The 19,151-nt window shown below is 44.3% G+C and overlaps 1 protein-coding gene across 13 annotated transcripts in view; it reads right to left on the bottom strand.

The window, feature by feature from the left end:
• Positions 1 to 19,151, bottom strand: part of CCNY (cyclin Y) — a 326,218-nt gene that overhangs the window by 235,639 nt on the left and 71,428 nt on the right. For 2 of the 13 annotated variants that reach the window (XM_063781650.1, XM_016963022.4), the window contains exon 1: positions 1,457 to 2,146. The exons of 10 other annotated variants lie outside the window; for them this stretch is intronic. Coding sequence is in view for 2 of the 3 variants with exons in the window: in XM_016963022.4 (XP_016818511.1) it covers positions 1,457 to 1,610 (154 nt within the window). In the remaining variant the exon portion in view is untranslated. Of the gene's footprint in view, positions 1 to 1,456; positions 2,147 to 19,151 lie in introns of those variants that run through there. One more of the 13 variants, XM_016963023.4, reaches the window with a different exon arrangement.

Genomic DNA, 19,151 nt, shown 5'->3' with positions numbered 1-19,151 from the left:
GTAATAAACTCATTCATTTATTCCTCCCTTTAAAGTACAATACTTACTGTTTATTATATGCTAGACTTTTCTTTCAGGTGCTAGAGGCTGTGAAAGTGATCAAGACCGATCTGGCCTTCATCCTTCTAGATGCCTTTAAATGCATAAATTTAAGAAGAAAGTATGGCTGTAGGTCAAAGACATCTAAGCGTATGTTTAAAATAATGGAAATCTAAAATAACAACACTAGACACGTCATATGGAACCATAATTTACTAAGCGCGTACTAGAAACCAGACGTTGTTAGTCCCTTTATACATATATACTCATTTAATAAAGATGCTCTCCTAAAAAGATGAAACTACCATTTAGAAGAAATTACACGAAGACAAACGAGAAAAATCTTTCCTTTAGCAAAGTTTAAATGTGGCCTTTCCACAGTGGAGAGAATCTTCCATCCTAAAGTGGACAGGAACGAATTATGAAGTTGTGTTCATTCATTCACACAAAAATTTCTTCATATTAGTTCAACCAGATTAACTATGAGAAGATGTTTGGGTTTAAAAAATCACCTTGTCATAAAAAGATACTTCCAATTTCAAATCTTTTCAGTTGAAAATTCTATAAACTATATTTTAAGCATAATGCATAAATATCCCTCTGTCGTTATCACTGAGCAATAGTGCTAATAAATATGTTGCCAAACCAATAAAATAAATAAAACATTACTGGGTGCAGTAATTAGTCTTAGCTTTTTTTCTTTTTGCAAACTCCAGTCCAACCAAAAGTCACCTGAATAAATCAGAAATTCACAGGACTGCAATTCGGGCCCATGCAAAAACTGAGAGACTTAATCCAAAGGTGTCTGACAATCTTTTAAAGAGCATTCTCGGGAGAAGCTATTTGACTAATCCTGGAACCGCCACTCAAAAAAATCCTTTTTTAAAAAAACGGTAGACTGGGAACGGGGGAAGTGGAGTCCATTTGTAAGGTTCCGGGGAACTGACTCAAGTCAACATGGTTCTCCAACTCCAGGTTGGAGACGCCGGGATTCCAAAATGGGAATCCACTCACTTCGCTTTTATAGGACAAACGCCTGCACAACTTGGCTTCGGGCTGCATTCAGGTAGTGCCGGGAACCCCGAGCTCCTGGGCCGCCCCCACCCAGCTCTGGCCGCTCCATTAAGGACGAGGGCCGGCTCCTGTCACCTCGCGACCCACGCGCACACACCCGTCCCAGGCCCGTCGTGCTCGATGCCGCGGGCCTGCAAAGTTTCCGCGGCCGCTCACTTGGGGGTAACCAGCGAAGGATACGCGCAGAGGCTGCGGGGCCCTGGGCGCCTAGGCTAAGCGAAGCCCCGGTTATGCACGGGTCGCCGAGACCGGCTGGGCAAACAAGAGCAGCCGGGCCTCCCCGACGTTGGCTGTGCGACTGCTGCCGCGGGGGCGGGTAGGGGGCTCGGCGGGCCGCACTCACCGTCTATGTTCTCCCGGTCGCTGATGTGCTGCAGGTTGCAGCCCGTGTCCTCGCGGCTCAGGTCCGTGTCTGGCCGGTAGGACTCCAGCCGGGAGTGGGCATTCCTCCGGAGCTTGGGACTGGACGACACGCAGCACGAGGTAGTGTTCCCCATCTTCGGCGGCCCCCCGACTCCTGCTGCGATCCTGTTCTCCCAGTCCCCGGGAGCGGGGCGCGGGTGGACGCGGGGCGCGGGCGGCGGGGGCGTGTGGGGAGGCCCGCCCGCTCGCCGCCACGGGAGGGGGCGGAAGCCGCGGCCGGCCGCCGGGTCAGCAGCGGCGGCGGCGGCGGGGCCTCGCCATGGGCGGCGGCGGCGACGAGCGGGCGACGGCCCCGGCTCCCCCTCGGCCGGCCTATCCGCGGCGGAGGAGCGCTCGGGTCCGCGCGACTGCGGCCGCCGCGCCTACCTCACCCCGCCGCGGCCATGGCGGGCGGCGCCGCGCAGGCCGCCTCCCCCCCGCGCTTCCCAGTCGGTGTCCGCTTCCCCGGCGGCTGCGGCGACGGCGGCCGCCTCGGCAAGAGGTTCCGGTTCAAGCCGGGGGCACGCGTGTCCGCGCCGGACGGCGGGACTAGCCGACCAGCTGGCGGGCAGCGGGCGTGGGCGCAGCCCCTGGACCCCGCGCGGCGCGATGCGGCGCGGCCAGGGAGGATGCTGGCAGCCCTCCCTCGCCAGCGGCGCCCGCCCTCGCCGCAGCCCCCGCCCCGCCCCGTCACCGCCCCTTCCCTCTGCCCTGGAAGCAGATCGGCGGCCGCGGGGAGGTTCGGGGCGGCGCGGCCCCGCGCGGATGTGGGATCGCTCCCGGGGGCCGCTCCTCTCTCGGGCACTGGGGTCGCGGGAGACGTCGTCGGGAGCTCGGTTTCTGGAGGCCCTTCCCCACCCGGCCTCTGCCTCCTCCACTCCCCCGGGCTGGACGGAACGGGGCCCAGCGCGGGATGCGAGTTGCGTCCCCGGGGCCCGCAGCGGGCGGGAGCGCAGCCAGGGCCCGGTTGGGGACGCAGGCCCAGGGCGCTGAGGCTGCACCTGCCTCTCCGAAACCGGGCTGGCTCTTTTTGTCTTTTTCTTTTTTAATTTATTTTTTTAGAGGTATGATTTCGCTCTGTCGCCCAGGCTGGAGGGCAGTGGCGCAATCTCGGCTCACTGCAGCCTCGAACTCCTAGGCTCAAGCGATTCTCCCGCCTCAGCCTCCAAAGTAGCCGCTACTACAGGCGCGCGCCACCACGCCTGGCTAAGGTAGGGGGTGTGTGTGTGTGTGTGTATGTATGTATGTGTATGTGTGTGTGTCTCCAAAGTAGCGAGGACTACAGGCTCCCGCCACTACGCCAGGCCAAGGTAGGGTGTGTATGTGTGTTAACTTTTTGTAGAGATGGGATCTCCCTTCGTAACACGGGCGCCCGCCACTAAGCCAGGCTAAGGTGGTGGATGTGTGTGTGTGTGTGTGTGTGTTAACTTTTTGTACAGATGGGATCTCGCTTCGTAACCCGGGCTGGTATCGAACTCCTGCCTTCAAGGAATCCTCCCATGGGATTACGGGCATGAGCCACGGCACCTGGCTATTTTTTTTTTTTTCTAAGCATTTAAATAAGCTGGGCCTTGATTTGGGAGTTTTCTATTGTATTTTGAGCTTTGCCGAGGACTTGATAGTGACCTTGTTTTAAGCTGTGAAATAAATCTTGGGGTCCCAGAGCTATTTTAATATTGAATTCGCTGTGGAGTTGTTTTGAGTTCCTTGGAGGTTAACATGAGATAGAAAACTAAGTTAACACAACTCATCGACTGCCTTTGCTTTGCTTTGCTTTGCTTTGCTTTGCTTTGCTTTGCTTTGCTTTGCTTTGCTTTGCTTTGCTTTGCTTTTAGAATGCCATCGGGTTTTGTCATATTGGGAACAAGTTAACTTAGGCCAGTTGACTAAGATCAAGGTATGTGAACATGCCTGGCTGGGAGAGAAGTACAGTAAATGTTGGTTTGCATTCCCTCCCGACGCCCACAATGCCAGCCATCCCCGACTTTTCTTGCCTTTATTGGGAAGAATATAAGGTGGCAGAAACAAACTTCCCACCCTTTTTCCAAATATTTACTGCAGGAGTCGTGAGGAGAGTCTTGTGGGGTGGGGGGGTGGGGGTGGGAGCTGGGAATGTTTTTGAACTAGTTCTTGAAAAAAAAACTAGTACAATAGTACAACTGTCTTAATTTTATATATGAGGAAACTGAGACCCAGAGATGAAATCATGCCTTGATTTATTCAGACCTCAGTACCTGTTCGTGACAAATCCAGTTACTAAAAGGGAAGAGAAGGAATAAGGGACTTGATATTTATCTAGCATCAGCAATGTGTGGACATCGTGTGAACGGCTTTATAAACATTTCATTTAATTCTCTACATCTAGCCATTTTTTACCCTGTGCTTTCCCTCCCTCTCAAAGTACTGTTTATACATTTATTAGTCCATATTTTAAATGCTCCATGCTCTCAACTGTATTAATGCTATTTGTTAGGATAAGTGGCAGATGTCCATGGAAAATAAGTGGCTGCAAAGTGGTAATGCTGACCAGATGAGAAAAGAAGTGTAAAAGGGAAGTTCTAAAGAATTAAAGCCCTGGAGAGGGTGGGTAGACAACAACAGTCCAAAATAGTGCTCTTCATTGAGGCTGTGTAGATTTTCCTGCTTCCTGGGAAAACTGGGGCATATTTACACTTGCATGTGTGTATTCAGATTGTCTGGGGCTATGGAGTTTGGGTCAGATTGCTGCACCCTTGGGAGAGAAGTTCCCTTGTTATCTGTTCTGATTGCTGCTTTGTAATTTGGGCCACATATGAAAGTCAGCATCCAGTCATTGGACCATAGGTGTGTGGCATATCTACTCAGATGCATTAAGCAATTTTTATTTCATTATAAAATGTATAACATTTACATTCAAATTATGGTTTGAAGGGCTTAAGAGGAGAAAGAGACAGTGGCACTAAGGTGACAGCATGGCTGGCTGCATGCTTCCTGTCCAAGAAGGTCACTGGGCAGTGTTAACTGGGTAGAGCATCTGGAGGATGAGAGATCAGTGTAGCCACATACCCTTAACAAAGGGTGGTACAGCCTCTGGTCTGCCAGGATTTTTCTGCCCCGCCCCCCTTCCCCCCACCTTCCCTATCTCCTTTTTGACATTTCCACCATATTCCCCTTAGGTATGTACCTGTTGGGACTTTAATTTAGAGTGTAACTTTTGGTCAAGAATCCTGGAGAGAAAAGATGGGTACTAAAGCCTCGCTAGTGATTTACCTGGGTGCCGACCCCCACAACTCACCCACCCTACATGCATACTTCAAACTCCTCCAGGCAGATGCTCCCTGCCTGACACACAGTGACACTTTGGGAAAAATTGCAGAACAGTAACCAACTCTGAGCAGATAAATGTGATGTCAAAATGATAGTAATGAGAGATGTCGTTCGTTGAAAGCCTGCTAGCTGCCATGCACTATACTGTTTCTTACATCTAAATCTGATTAAGTTGTACCCCATTTTATAAATAGACACTTTGATAAGTAAACCTATTTAAGATCAAAATACTGAGAAATGTCCTAATTGGGGATTTGAACCTGTTTCTAATTCCAAAGTCCAAGCTACATCCACCCCAACCTCCTACCTCCCATCTCCAAGACTTTGTGAGTAAAAAAAACAAGTGTCACTTCTCTCCTTCTCTTTTTTCTGTCCTAAAGGAAGCTGGGAGCTGACCGCTTAGGACTAGTACTAACCTTTCAGAGAGATAAAGGGATGAGGGGAGCCTTGTTATTTCTGTGGGGTTCAGCTCTCAGACCAGAGTAAGACAGGCAACAAGGTTGAGGAGTAGCCATATGCAGAAATAACCTGTGTATCTAGCCACAGCATCTCCAACACTGTGTCACTCGGGAATCAAAATACAGGGACAGTTCCTCAATAGAGTGTGGATCTAGCCCAGAATGTGGACAAGGGGAGTGGGGAAGGGGAGAGGTACACACTGAGCATTGTAACAAGGCCCGTCCTCAAGCTTGAGGAGGATTAGGAAGATGGCTTGAGTCTGGGAGTAGGAGGCTGCAGTGAGCTATGATTGTACCACTGTACCCCAGCCTAGGTGACAGAGTGAGACCCTGTCTCTTAAAAGAAAAAAAAAAAAAATTGACCTGGATCTACTCATACCCACCCTGGTCTTTGAGCAGAAAGAATCATTTGGGAATTATTTTGTCTCATCTTTCTCCGTGATCACTGTTGAAGAATTTGGTCACTGTAACCAGGTAAATATAAAACTCAGGTGGGCCGGGCGTGGTGGTTCACACCTGTAATCCCAGCAGTTTGGGAGGCTGAGGTGAGTGGATCACGAGGTCAGGAGATCAAGACCATCCTGGCTAACACAGTGAAACCCTGTCTCTATTAAAAATACAAAAAATTAGCCAGGCATGGTGGTGGGCACCTATAGCCCCAGCTGCTCGGGAGGATGAGGCAGGAGAATGGTGTGAACCCGGGAGGTGGAGGTTGCAGTGAGCCGAGATCGTGCCACTGCACTCCAGCCTGGGTGACAGAGCAAGACTCCGTCTCAAAAAAAAAAAAAACTCAGATGAACTATAGCTAAGTCAGTGCTCTTGACACTTTTTTAGCAATAGTAGCTTTGTTTCTCACAGAAAAAACAAAATTTTCTGTGGAACCACACTATTTAAAACATAAGCAATATTAGTATCAACTTGTATAATTTATAGATCTACTGATAAAAACAATCAAGAATAGGCTACCTTAATTGAATCAGGAGGAGATAACTGCAGTCTTACATCAGCCATACTCATATCCATGAAATATGAGTCAGTCATTTGCACAACTCCCTGAGTCACCTTCTGGAACACAGAAAACACTGAGCCAAGTTAGCCCAGGACCTGAACCTTTTGTGGAAAGGAAAATGTGTAGTGTCTCCTCGGAGTATGGCTGCCCTTTCACCTGGTAGTCAGTTTCTCATGACAGTTACTCGAGCATTTATAAGGCAGTTGTGAAATAACCAAGACCTTCTGTGTGTTGTGCTACTGATGCTCCTCCTGTCACCGACCTCCTCTCCAAATGAGGCCTGCCTTTTGTCCTTGGTGGTAGGCAGTCCACAGTGTAACCAGCTACAGGGGAAGTATTTACTTTGATAGCCACTTGACCTTGTCCAAGGCAGGTGACTCATTTCTGGATAACATTTTTGAGAGTATACTGAGCCAGGCACCTTGAGGATACAAAAGTGGATTATAGTTTCCATTCTGGAGAAACTCACAGTCCAGTAAGTTAAACAATCACAAGAACAAGTTTCCAGCAATGAGAGTGATGACAGCCACTGAGGGGTGAAATCCGAGAAATGCAAAGCCTGCCGCCTATAAATATCTACATTTATCGCCTGGGCATATACCTAAAATTCCACCATGAGAAATATATTTATATGAAATTAGAAACTACCCAGAAATTGTGTGTCCAAATAAAAATTCCCGCAAGAAATAAGGATGGCTAATAGTTTTAAGTAGTAGTGTCAAGTGTTTTGGACCAGAGTAACTGCCAGGGACATTGTGTTGAGGATTCTGAGGTCATGTTCTAGCTTAGCCGAGAAGGGAACCACCATGAGGGAAGGAGTGAGGGAGGGTAGCACTTGTGCCACATATTTTTTCCTGAGTAAAACATTTGTTGATGGAATGCATGATGAAACAGGGACAGCCAGGGTCTCTGGCATGTGGGAGAAAGCCCACTTGGAAACTGATTTATCTACCTCACCACTGCAAGTTCACCGTTTGTCCCCAGACTAAATGGCCTTAGGAAGCCCAGGCTCTGTCTTGCCGAACTCTACCTTCTTTATCCTTCCATACTTTTCAAGAAGAGAAATGGTATATATATGTGGGATCCTTGAGAACTGGGATGTACCTGTGAGCAGGCAAAGTGTAGCATCTAGCAGGGTCAGGCATAAGTTGAAGTGAGAGAGATGGCTACTGTGCTCCCCAATGGCTGTTCTCCCATCTCCCATAGTTTCAAGGCCTGTTTTGTGAGGAACAGCAATATGCCCAGCTCAAAGATGACAGCTGGCCACAGGACTAAGTCTGGCCAATAAGATGTGAGTGGACGCTTCCAGAAAAGCTCTCTAAAGAGGCTACCTCTAGCCAGGCGTGGTGGCTCACGCCTGTAATCCTAGCACTTTGGGAGGCCAAGGCAGTGGATCACCTGAGGTCGAGAGTTCGAGACCAGCCTGGCCAACATGGCAAAACCCCGTCTCTACTAAACATACAAAAATTAGCCGGGCATGGCCGTGCCGCACGCCTGTAATCCCAGCTACTCAGGAGGCTGAGGAGGGAGAACTGCTTGAACCCAGGAGGTGGAGGTTTGCAGTGAGCTGAGATGGTGCCACTGCACTCCAGCCTGCACGACAGGAGCGAGGCTCCATCTCAAAAAAAAAAAACAAAAGCTACCTTTTCTCTGCTTCTTGGAGTATGGTCAGGATAGCTGGAATTCTAGCATCCAGTTTTGAATGCCAAGTGACCTTGAAGATAGAAGCCATGAACTAAGATAATGTCCCTGTGTAAGCTTCTTTTACATGAGAGAAATAAACTGTGTGTATAAATCATTGTTATTTTGAATTCCCAAGTTGTATGCAGGCAAATGTAATCCCGATCTAGCCAGGAATTGGTATTATTCATTGATAAGAGCTTCATATATTCATGTTGACAGTTTTCCTTGATTGGCCCCCAGACGATAGGTATTGTGACCAAGACCTGTGGGGCTATCATGTGTACTTGGCTCCCTATAGGAGAATCCAGGATGGAATGGAATGATACAGTAGGCAGGCTCTGGAGCCAAGATACGGTATAGGTGGCAAAAAGAAATGATTCACCCAAGAGGCAGATTAGGCCCATGAAAATTAGGATTGTCAGATGCATTACTTTAATACAGCACTTCTTCAGTATTCCCAGAACTGTAGCTAATGGTTCCTCTGAATAGGAAGCTCCTTGAATATACCCTGGCAAGAAATCTTTCTATCCAAGGTGACTGGCATTGGGAGGGGATTTATTGAGTGTCTCCCTCGAGCCAGGCACTTTCACATACCTTAATCTTAGTTAACTGGCTTCACTTCAGACCCTGTTCCTAACAGGACAAAACCCAACAGCATTTTAAAAGCAAAACAGGGATAGTTGATGTGTTGTATTAACGTACTTGTCTCTGTCTCACGTTAGTAACCTCCAAGGAACTCAAAACGCACTGCAGCTACAATTCGACATTAAAATAGCCCTGGGCCCCCCAGGAGCAGCTCAATAGACCCTACTGAAGCAGGCGGTCCTGTCCCTCCCCTGCTTAAAATCCGTCAGTATCTTCTCATTGTTTTTAACTAAAAACCCAGCCCACCTGACAGTCAAGTTGGCCTGCTCCCCAGGCTTTCTCCCCAGCTGCTCAAACCTGCTCACAGCTCCCTCTGTGTCTGCCACTCTGGCCTCTCACTTTACTCCTGTGACCTCGTCCCTCTGAGCGCCATTCCTCGCCACCTCTGCATGTCTTTAATCTGACTTAACCTTCAAGGCCTGGCACAAACAATGCTTTTCCTTTGTCCTTCATACTGGAGATCATAAACTCGCATAGATTCTCTCTGAATAAATAAATATTTTCCATGCCAGTTAGCATTTTTTTAAAACTATAATGACTGCAAAATATATTGTATTAGGTGTACTCTAACTTATTTAACCTCTCCCCAAAGAATGGACATTTCATTTGTTTCTTTTTCAGGATGATAAAAAACAGTTACGGGATGAAAAATTTTTTTTTTATTTTTTATTTTTAGTAGAGATGGGGTTTCACCATGTTAGCCAGGATGATCTCGATCTCCTGACCTTGTGATCCACCCATCTCAGCCTCCCAAAGTGCTGGGATTACAGGCATGAGCCGCTGCACCCGGCCGGGGATGAACATTTTTATATGCTAATCTTTGTCAGCATCTGCTCATTTCTATAAAAGGAATCATTAGAATTGGAATTCCTAGGTCATTTTGACCAAAAAGGAACATTTTTAAATCTCTTAATATTGCCATATGACATCTTAGAAAGTTTACATCATTTTACACAAATAATTGTTTCCTTATCGATGTTCCAAACCTAGAGAACTTTTGGTCGTTCTATGATCTGTAATTGGAGAAATTTCCATTGCTCTAGCAGCATTTTATACATACTTATCAAGATGTATTATGATTTATACACATTTATCAAGATGTATTATGTTTTACTTGCATTTCTCCAAGTAAGCTCTGAAGTGGAAAACAGAACTTGTTTTACTCTTTGTAGCACAGTACTGAGAACAGTAACACCTAACAGGCCCTTTCTAGGTAAATCTGCAGAAACAGTAATTGTCTCAATCTCAGTTTCCCTGTGGTAGACCAAAATAAAGCTTTGCATACCTAACCTAGGGAAGCTGCATACAGTTGGAGAGCTGGATTCAACTAAACCTGGCCCTGACAGCTCTTCAACATGTTTTTCTTTTCCAAGTTCCACATTGCTCACTGTGTCCTTTTAACACTCCTATTTTTTATTTTATCCATCACACGAAGTTGTAGTTGGTTTTGCCTGCAGTGTTTCTCCATGATGTAATATAACCTCATTATATACACTCAGGAGCCTGAGAAATGAGTATCACAAACCACAGAGTCTTTTTGTTGCTTAGTTACTATCCTGCATTTCCTGGGGACTTTACCTTGGCAAAGTATATGATGCTATGTTTTAATGAATGTTGATTGGTCACTGTATGATAAATGCCAGGAAAAACAATGAATGATAAAAAGAAAGAAGTGTGAATCCCACTCTTCTGCCTATATCCCAGCTCCATTTTCACGTCTTTTGGTATCAGCCCCCAGGATTTGGGGTCTTCTGTTTGAAAATGAGATCAGTTCCATAACATCTGTATAGCTTTGCTTGCTATGGTACTGGGCTGGAAAGAGGCAGGTCAAAGCAGGTGCCCCCCTCACTGGTGTGCCCTGAGGATGCAGAGGCCCTCTTTGCCTGGTGATAACACCTTCAGTGCCCATTAGGGGGCCCAAAATTGCCAGTTTATTATCCCTTTGGGACTGATACCTTAAAATCTCATTTTGTCTTTGAGAAGTGGTATTTGGAATATTCACACATCAAAGTGTTACCGTTCTCTGCTAGCACAGTACCAGCTAGTTTATCTTAGCCAGCTGGCTCACCTCTCAAGGCACTAAAGGAACGGAAAAACACAGGGCAATCTCTGTAAGCCTCATTCCTTCACTTGGTAACCTCTGAGAAGCTAGAGAGAAAGGACCAGTGAGAGAACAGGATCAGCTCTTGCTGGGGGTCCAGCCAGGAGCCACCATGGAGGGCCTGGAGCACTTAGAGGAAAACATGGGGACATCAGGTATGCAGGAGATCAGGCAAAAAACAGTAAAGTCAGCTTAGGAAAGACTCGAACCTCTCACCCCCACTGCCTCAACCTCCTCCAAAGTGTAGAGTTCACAACTTTTCCTTGGGAAGCTTCTGTGTATACAGTGCTCAACAGAAGAGAGGAACAGGATTTAGGTTACTATCTTCCGTACCCTGAAAGTGAACATTGTAATATTGCAAATACAGTAGCAGAAGAAAAGCACTTCTCAGGACGTAAAAATACATCTACTCCTGCTAACAGTTTTCTCCATTCACAAAATATTACTGATTTTTTAAAATTTGGAAAGAATATTAATATTCATAGATGTTAGATTAGTTGGGCAAAATATGCTAAAAATTGCCATTTAATTTATAATAGTGAAAAACAATGCAACCTAAATACCCATGAATGATAACTAATTACATACAGTGGACTACAATGGAATTCTATGAAGTCATAAAAATAAGGATGTACATCTGTATTTATTGTTATAGAAAGAAAGCCACGAAATATTGTTGAGAGAGAAAGCAGATTGCAAAACTGAATATATATGCAAAGAGATGTTTTTAGGGATATTCACTGTTAAACAGTGATTAACTTAGTTGACTTTTTTTTCCTCTGTTCCTTCTTTTTTCTTTTTTACTTTAAATATGTATCTTTTTTAAAAGAAATAATACATTTCCTCCCTCCAAAAAAGAATAGCCTAGCGAAATCTTTTTACTTCAAATGCTTTTCCCCTTATTAATCTTTGTATAAACCACTGTGGTTTGCTAAAACAAGGAAGGGTTGTAGAGTAGAATCCATGCCCACGATAGAACAAAATCCAAGCAGGAAGACACTTCATACGTGGTTATAAGACCAGGAGGACGAGGAGACAAAGGGAAGCCAATGGTGTTTGTTTGTTTGTTTGTTTTAAGTGACAGTGTCACTCTGTCACCCAGGTTGGAGTGCAGTGGCATCATCATAGCTCACTGCAGCCTCCAACCCCTGGGTTCCAGCAATCCTCCCACCTAAGCCTCTCTAGTATCTGGGACTACCGGTATGCACCACCACATCCAGCTAATTTTTAATTTTTTTTTTTTGAGACAGGGTCTTGCTATGTTGCCCAGGCTGGTCTCAAACTCCTAGGCTCAAGCAAACCTCCCAAAGCACTGGGATTACACGTGTGAGCCACCACACCCGGCCTAGAAGCAATGGTTCTGATCCAGGAAAAGTGCAGCCTGGAAACTCAGCAATCTGTACAGAATCCTAGCTCTTAGACTAAAAGGTATCAACTGGTACAATTTCTTGCCTTTGGGCACTGAACGTGTTAGCTTCCATTTTATTTAACTTACTGTAAAATTATATTAGCTATGCTGCCACTTAAGCCAAGATGGTTTCTGTCTAGTCACTTCGGTTCCATCCTTTCGAGCGCCCTGCCGTTTCATTGCCTCTCCTTTCTCATTCCTCTCCCCAAGGCTGTACTTTGAGTAACTGTATGTGCACTTTCCTGTGCCTTTTCATTATTAAAACACTGTAAAAGGTAATGTCTCCAAAATGCAAACCATAGTCTTCTCCATTGAAAAATATTTTCCAGGCCAGGCACTCCACTGTGCCACTGCACTCCACCTGGATGACAGAGTGAGACTCTGTCTCAAAAAAAAAAAAACAAAAAAGTCATTAAACTGCAAAATGGGCGCATTTTATTTTATGTAAACTGTATCTCAGTAAAGTTTATTTATTTATTTTTGAGACAAAGTCTTGCCCTGTTGCCTAGGTTAAAGTGCGGTGGCATAATCATGGCTCCCTGCAGCCTTGAACTCCTGGGCTCAAGCGATCCTCCTACCTCAGCCTCCTCCCAAGTATTTGGGACCACGGGCATGTGCCACCATGCCCAGCTAATTTTTTTTTAAGAGATGGGGTCTTGCTATGTTGCCCAGGCTGGTCTCGAACTTCTGACCACAAGAGATCCTCCTGTCTTGGCTTCCCAAAGTTTTGGGATTATAGGCATGAACCACCAGGCCTGACCAAAGTTGATTTTAAAAAATGAAAGGGGGGCCAAGCACAGTGGCTCATGCTTGTAATCCCAGCACTTTGGGAGGCCGAGGCGGGTGGATCACCTGAGATAGGGAGTTCAAGACCAGCCTGATCAACATGGAGAAACTCTGTCTCTACTAAAAATACAAAATTAGCTGGGAGTGGTGGTGCATGCCTGTAATCCCAGCTACTCGGGAGGCCTCAGCTTGAACCCTGTAGGCAGAAGCTGCAGTGAGCTGAGATCATGCCATTGCACTCCAGCCTGAGCAACAAGAGCGAAACTCTGTCTCAAAAAAAAAAAAAAAAAAAAAAAAAGAGTCTGTGCTTGGTGGCTCACACCTGCAATCCCAGCACTTTGGGAGGCCAAGGCGGGTGAATCACCTGAGGTCAGGAGTTCGAGACCAGCCTGGCCAACGTGGTGAAACCCCTCTCTACTAAAAATTAAAAAATTAGCCAGGTGTGGTGGCGCACGCCTGTAGTCCCAGCTACTCAGGAGGCTGAGGCACAAGAATTGCTTGAACCTAGGAGGCAGAGGTTGCAGTGAGCTGAGATCATGCCACTGCATTCCAGCCTGGGTGACAGAGTGAGACTCCATCTCAAAAAACAACAAAAATGAAAGGGAAATAAGAGTCATTACCAATATAATTAGGTTTAAATTTTTAGTTAAAATCAAATTTTAACTGGGATTGCCACAAATGTCCTTAACTTCATATCTCCAAATAAAATGTCTGCAGTTAATTTATGTTGTTTATACAGCTAGCTAATTCTCTATATTTTTATAGTATGTTGACACTTAAAATTTCAATCTCTTCTAGTGGTTCCATGAGTGGGACTGAGGGGATGATGGGTGTTCTCATTATAGCCTTCAGAAGGCTGCCTATATATAAGTGTGCACAAATAACTATTATTCAGAGAATTAGAATCATCACAAAATATCCTTTATGAAGGATAAATATAGGCTAATTTATCCTTTATGACTGTTGAATATAGGCTAATGTTTCTTTTATTCTTCAGACCCATTTCAACTTTATAGAAAAAAAAGTATGCACAAAAGCAGCACTCTATAATTAAAAAAATATTCCTTATTGGTCTTTTGGATTTTGGTTCTGCATAAGTATGAGTTTCTCATCAGGCCTCTCTAGACTACTAAAGCCTAAAGTGATGCTTCCCCCATCTCAGCTCTTAGAGGAATTACTGGGTGTCTTGTTTATTTGGCAATTCCATGCTTACAAACTCTTTTCAATGAGATCTTCAGCTCCTTGAGACCACAGTAGATACCTACGTATTTGTCGGTGTAATTTTGTTGTATTGATTTACTGAATTCAAAGGGTTTATACAAATACTTTGTTTACAGGGTTTCATTACAAATCCAAATAAGCTCATATGCTTAGTAATTCCAAAAATGTTATAGGTATTCAGATTAGCATTGCTCATTCATGCCATTTAATTTACAGAGCTCAGCTGCAGTAATTTTCTCCAGTGGATGATGTAAGGAAGGCATTGGCAGAGGAGTAAGAGACTTGGCTTCAGAGTGGGCAGTAATAGGGCTAAATCTGGTTTTACAAAGCAGGTACTGTAAAGCTCTCATTGCCTCTCTGAGGACAAGGCTTTGAGCTATGAGTGCCAGGGTCGTCTGTCTAAGTGGAGGCTTCTTAAAGGAATTGAGCCTCGTTTCCTGGGTTTGAGGTGTATTCTTTTTCACATTCCCTTTGTACACCAAATATATTTAGTATTTATTATCTTTGAAGTTTAGACCTTTGGAATTTTTTTTTTTTTTTTTTTTTTTTTTTTTTTTTTTTTTTTTTGAGGCAAAGTCTCACTCTAGCCCAGGCTGGAGTGCAGTGGTGTGATCTCAGCTCATTGCAACCTCTGCCTCCTAGGTTCAAGCGATTCTCCTACATCAGCCTCCTGAGTAGCAGGGACTACAGGCAGGTGCCCACCATGCCCTGCTAATTTTTGTATTTTTAGTAGAGACAGGGTTTCACCATGTTGGCCAGGCTGGTCTCAAACTCCTGACCTCAGGTGATCTGCCTGCCTTGGCCTCCGGACATGCTGGGATTACAGGTGGGAGCCACCACGCCAGGCCACAGTTTGATGAGTTTTGAGAAAGTCATATACGCATGTAACCACCATCACCACAATCAAGATCTAGAACATTTCCATCACCCCAAAATTCCCTGGTACTCGTCCCTGGTCCCAGGCAAGCCCTGATCTGTTTTCTCTCACTGTGGATCAGATTTGTCTTTTCTAGAGTCTCATAAAAATGTGATCTTATAAAATGTGTAGACTCTTGTGTGTAAGGTTTCTTTTCCTCAGCATAATGTTTTTAGACTTGTCTATGTTGCATGAATGAGTGGTTCATTTCTGTTTATCACTGAGTATTTTTCCAGTGTATGTATATACCACAATTTGTTTATATACCACAAATGTTGATGGACATTTAGGCTTTGTCCAGTTTTGTCTATTATGAATAAAGCCATTATGAACATCTATGTACAAGTTTTTGTGTGGACATGTTTTCTCTTGGGTAAATATCTAGGAGTAAGACTACTGGGTTGTATGCTAAGTGTATGTTTAATTTGAAAAGAAATGGCAGCCGGGTGTGATGGCTCATGCCTGTAATCTGACCACTTTGGGAGGCCAAGGCGGGCAGATCACCTGAGGTCAGGAGTTCGAGACCAGCCTGGCCAACATGACGAAACCCCGTGTCTACTAAAAATACAAAAAAAAATTGCTACGCATGGTGGCACACACCTGTAATCCTGCTACTTGGGAGGCTAAGGCAGGAGAATCGCTTGAACCTGGGAGGTGGAGGTGAGACTGAGCCAAGCTCACACCACTGTACTCCAGCCTGAGCGACAGAGCGAGACTCCATCTCAAAAAAAATTAAAAATGGCCAAACTGTTTTCCAAAGTCCTGGTACCATCTTACATCCCACTGGTAAAGTTATGAGAGTTGTAGTTGCCCTACATTCTCACCAATACTTGCTATTATCAGTCTTTTTAATTTTCACCATCCTAATGGATACATAGTGGTATCTCACTGTGGTTTTACTTTGCATTTCCCTGATGACTAATGATGTTGACATATTTTTGTGTGCATGTTGGATACTAATATATCTTTGTAAAGTGCCTATTCAGTGTCTTTTCCAATTTAGTTGGGTTGCTAAAAATTCTTCATATATTCCAGATACAATACCTTTGGCAGGTGTGTAGATATGTGTTGTGTGACTTATTTTCTCCCAGTCTGTGACTTGTCTTCATTTTGTTAGCATTGTCTTTTGAAGAGCAGAAGTCTTTAACTTTGTAAAAGTCTAATTTTTTGCTATCTTCTTTTATAGCTCTTGTCTTTTTTTGTTTTTGTGTGTGTGTGTATTCAATTATCTAAGAACTCTTTGACTCCCTTCAGATCATGTAAATGTTCTCCTGTTTTATTTTAGAAATTTTAATTTTACCTTTTTTTCTTTTTGAGACAGAGTCTTGCTCTGTCACCCAGGCTGGAGTGTAGTGACGCGATCTCAGCTCACCACAGCCTCTGCCTCCCGGGTTCCAGCAATTCTGCCTCAGCTTCCCAAGTATCTGGGACTACAGGAGGCAAGCACTGCCACACCCAGCTAATTTTTGTATTTTTAGTAGAGACAGGGTTTCACCATGTTGGCCAGTATGGTCTTGATCTCCTGACCTGGTGATCCACCCGCTTCGTTCTCCCATAGTGCTGGGATTACCGGCGTGAGCCACCGCACCCATCCAAGTTTTACATTTTAAGCTTAGGTACATGATCCAATTTGAGGTGAATTTTGTGTATGAGTAAGTTAATAATCAATGTTCATTTTTTCCCATACGGATATCCAGTTTTTCCGGTACCATTTGTTGAAAAGACTGTCTTTCCCCTATTGACTTACTATGGCCACTTTGTCAAAAATTACTTGCCCATAGACATGCGGGTTCATTTATTTTGTTCCATTGATCCAAATGTTGATCCTTTAATAATAATGTAGCTTTATAGTCAGTCTTGAAATTTGATAGTTTGAATATTCCAACTTTGTTGTTCTTTTTCAAAAATTTTTTGCATTCTAAGTCCTTTGTGTTTTTATATAAATTTTAGAATAAGTTATGTAAGTGCCTGCTGGGATTTTCTTTTGTTTGAGACAGGGTCTTACTATGTCACCCAGACTGAAGTGCAGTGGCATGATCACAGGTCATTGCATCCTCAACCACCCAGACTCAAGCAATCCTCCTGTCTCAGCCTTCCAAGTAACCGAGACCACAGGTGCGCACCACCACACCTGGCTATTTTGCTGCTGTTTGTTTTTGTAGAGATGGGGTTTCACCACATTGCCCAGGCTGATCTTGAATTCCTGGGCTCAAGCAGTCTTCCCACCTCAGCCTCCAAAAGTGCTGGGATTATAGGTGTGAGCCATCGTGCCCCACCCCTGCTGGGATTTCAGTTAAGATTACATTGTATCTATGGAACAATTTGGGAAAAATGGTCATCATCATATTTAGTCTTGTAGTTCATAGACATAGTATATCTCCATTTATTTGCGTCTTTAATTTTCAGCATAACATTCAGCAATGTTTTTATAGTTTTAATTGTATAGGTGCCTTGCATGTGTTATGTTAAATTTATCCCTAACTAGTCCATGTTTTTGATACTATAGTAAATGGTGTGTGTGTGTGTGTGTGTGTGTGTGTGTGTGTGTGTATTTTTTTTTTTTTTTGACAAAGCCTTACTCTGTCACCCAGACTGGAGTGCAGTGGTATAATCATAGCTCACTACAGCCTTGACCTCCTGAGCTCAAGCAGTCCTCCTGTCTCAGCCTCCCAAGTAGCTGGGATGACAGTGTGCACCACCACACCCAGCTAATTTTTTTTTTTTGGTCTTGCTGTGTTGCCCAGGCTGGTCTCAAACTCCTGGACTCAAGTGATCTTCCCTTCTCAGCCTCTCAAAGTGCTGGAATTACAGACATGAGCCACCGTGCCCAGCCAGAGGTATTGTTTTTGATACTATAGTAAATATTTTATTTAAATTTCCAGGTGGTCATTGCTAGTATGCAGAAAATATTTTTTTGCATTAACCTGTGCTAAAGTCACTTACTATTTTGATTTGCCTTTCATAAAGATTCCTTAAATGTTTCTACATACACAATCATGTCATCTGCAGATAGACAGTTTTATTTCTTCTTTTCAATCTGTATGGTTTTCTTTGCCTTTTTCTTGCCTATTGTACTGGCTAGGACTTCCAGTGTAATGTTTAATAGAAATCCTGAGACTGGACATCCTTGCCTTATTTTCAATCTGAGGAGAAAGCATTCAGTTGTTCATCATTAACAGACGATGTTAGCTGAAGGTTTTTCAGAGCTTGCGTACTCTACCAGGATGAAGAAGGTCCCTTCTATTTCCAGTTTGCTAAGAGTTTTAAAATAGTGAATGGATGGCGAATTTTGTTATTTTTCTGCATCTAATAAGAGAATCATATATGGTTTTTCTCTTTTGTTCTGTTAATATGGTAGGTATGTTGATTTTTTTAGTGTTAAACCAAGCTTGCATTCTTGGGATAAACCCCACTTAGTCATGATGCATTATCCTTGTTATATATTGCTGAATTCAATTTGCCAAAAATTTAACTAAGGATGTTTGCATCTGTATTCAGTGAGGTATACCGTATTCAGTGAGGTATTCCTTTCAATGTCATTGTCTGGGCTCAGACAATGACTAGAGAAGTCATCTTTCTTTATTTTTAGAATGAGTTTGTGTGTGTTTGTTATTATTTTTTCCTTAAATATTTGATAGAATTTACTGCTGAAGCCACCTCAGTCTGAAGTTTGTTTGCAGGAAGTTTTAATTCATAATTAAATGTCCTTAGCATATATAGGGCTTTTTTCTTTTTTCTTTTTTTGAGACAGAGTGTCACAGTGTCTCCCAGGCTGGAGTGCAATGGCGCGATCTCAGCTCACTGCAGCCTTTGCCTCCCAGGTTCAAGCAATTCTCCTGCCTCAACCTCCCAAGTAGCTTGGATTACAGGCGCCTACCACCATGCCCAGCTAATTTTTTGTATTTTCAGTAGAGACAGGGTTTCACTATGTTGGCCAGGCTGGTCCCAAACTCCTGAGATGAGGATAATTTTTTGTATTTTTAGTAGAGACGGGGTTTCACTATGTTGGCCAGGCTGGTCTCAAACTCCTGACCTCGTAATTCACCCACCTCGGCCTCCCAAAGTGCTGGGATTACAAGTGTGAGCCACCGTGCCTGGCCTTC

This window comes from Pan troglodytes, chromosome 8 (assembly GCF_028858775.2).
Source record: "Pan troglodytes isolate AG18354 chromosome 8, NHGRI_mPanTro3-v2.0_pri, whole genome shotgun sequence".
Lineage (NCBI taxonomy): Eukaryota > Metazoa > Chordata > Mammalia > Primates > Hominidae > Pan > Pan troglodytes.
Note: the sequence above shows the minus strand (reverse complement) of the source record. Positions and strands in the feature narration are given on the sequence as shown.